The 1,706-nt window shown below is 38.9% G+C and overlaps 1 protein-coding gene across 1 annotated transcript; it reads left to right on the forward strand.

The window, feature by feature from the left end:
• Nucleotides 1–1,159: 1,159 nt before the first annotated feature.
• Nucleotides 1,160–1,690, forward strand: Tsp_15810 (conserved hypothetical protein; the record flags this gene model as incomplete). Its single annotated transcript, XM_003366294.1, has 3 exons — nucleotides 1,160–1,288; nucleotides 1,378–1,407; nucleotides 1,437–1,690. Coding segments are annotated over exons 1-3 (413 nt in total), but the record flags the coding sequence as incomplete, so codon positions are not given.
• Between the last annotated feature and the right edge of the window lie 16 nt (nucleotides 1,691–1,706).

The raw sequence follows: 1,706 nt of genomic DNA on the forward strand, positions 1-1,706 counted from the left end.
ATTGCCGACCGGTTGAAATTATCATATTGTATAGTGCAAAAGAGAGTTCCCACAAGTCTTAATTTTTGACATTTTCATTTTCCGGTCAGCTTGAAAGATTAGATTGTCAAAAAAAAAATAGAATATTATTATTTATTCTTCGCTTCACCACGTTTTGTGCTTAAGTTGCAAAATTAAGTTCATGGGAAAAAGCACAATTTTGCTTAAAAATATTCCCTCTCCACCCCTCCCCCTATGCCCGGTTTATTGCTTTATTACAATGGCATTAAATGTTCTATCTAGTTTTGTCAAGAAGTTTGCCAACAAGTTCGCAGACAGACAGACAGACAGAGAGACAGTGAAAAAGTGTGTAGTGATTGTAAATTATTAAAATGCCATGGAAAAGTGATACAATCCAAAGTCCACGCACGATACAATGATGACGAAGACAACAACAGTGGTGGAATACAGGAGGAGAGGGGGGGGGATAAAACCAACCGACAGACCGGTCGGTTGTCAAGAAATGGTTCAAGGCTGAAAGTTAAGCAAAAGTGATTTGTCTTTTTACATACATTATAGAAGTAAGACGTTAAAGTGTGTGCAAATAGTGGTGGTCACTTGGTAGAGAATGTCATCGTCAGTAAGACAGCCGACCTTCACTGATTTTCTGGTCGTCAAAAATGAGAGAGAACGAACGGTCAACAAACTTCTCCCAACAACGTATCTGTATATCTATCTATCTATATAGAGATGTCAAAATATGTCGATGAATAATACGTTTTTTTTTCTTCTTCTTTTGATAATTATAAAAATCAATTTCCACTCCAGAGTGAAAGAAAGATTTCAATATGAGAAATAATAATAATGCTGAAATAAGAAGAACAAGTGAAATATTTCAAATGACGACACACAAGTGCAAAAGGCAGCCAGCCTTCAGAATAAAAGTTGCAGCAAAGTTGAATAAGAATGAAAAATGTCAAATTGTTGAAGAGCAAGCAGCATCGTCGTGCACAACGCACAAACAACAGAGACAAGTCATCATCAGTTACAGTAAAATCAGACGAATAAAAATTGCCCCGAGGAAAATTTGAATGAGAACGTTCTCGAGTGAAGAATGCATTTTTGAAATGCCAGCGTGCAGTAGTAGTAATTTTCTGTTCCAATCGTCCTCCTTTTTGTGATGAGTCATAATGCGAGAAGAGAAAGTTGTCGTGTGCGAAGAGTGAATATTTATACTATTCTGATAGATAGAAACAGAGAAGACATTGAGGAAAAGTTTTTGCTTGCTATGGTGATAGAAATCGATCGCGTTTGTGTAGACGCAAAAAAGTGCATACAGATGAAAAGTGATTGTTTAAATTAAAAAAATTATGATAATTATTAAAAAAGAAAAATAAGACTCACTTGCGACGGAATTCAGCCAAGTCGGTTTGTAGACGATTGATTTGACTTTCCAGTGTGGCTTTGTTCTTGGCAGTATCGTCGATCAGTTTCCTAGCTTCGGCCAGTTCCCCTTCGTACATCTGCTTGACCGACGAGGTGTCTTTGCCCCAACGGGCGCGCAAGCCTTCCAAATCGGTCGCCAATTTTCGATTCTGGGCTTCCAAAAATCGCACCTTTTTTATATAGCTGGGCAGACGATCGTTCAATCTTGCATTTCCTTCTTTTCCCGTCTCTGGATTCGAGAATCGCCGACGCCGGCGCCGGCCTGGTGGAAGCCGGGACTG

This window comes from Trichinella spiralis, assembly GCF_000181795.1.
Source record: "Trichinella spiralis strain ISS 195 chromosome Unknown Scfld6224, whole genome shotgun sequence".
NCBI classification, from domain to species: Eukaryota; Metazoa; Nematoda; class Enoplea; order Trichinellida; family Trichinellidae; genus Trichinella; species Trichinella spiralis.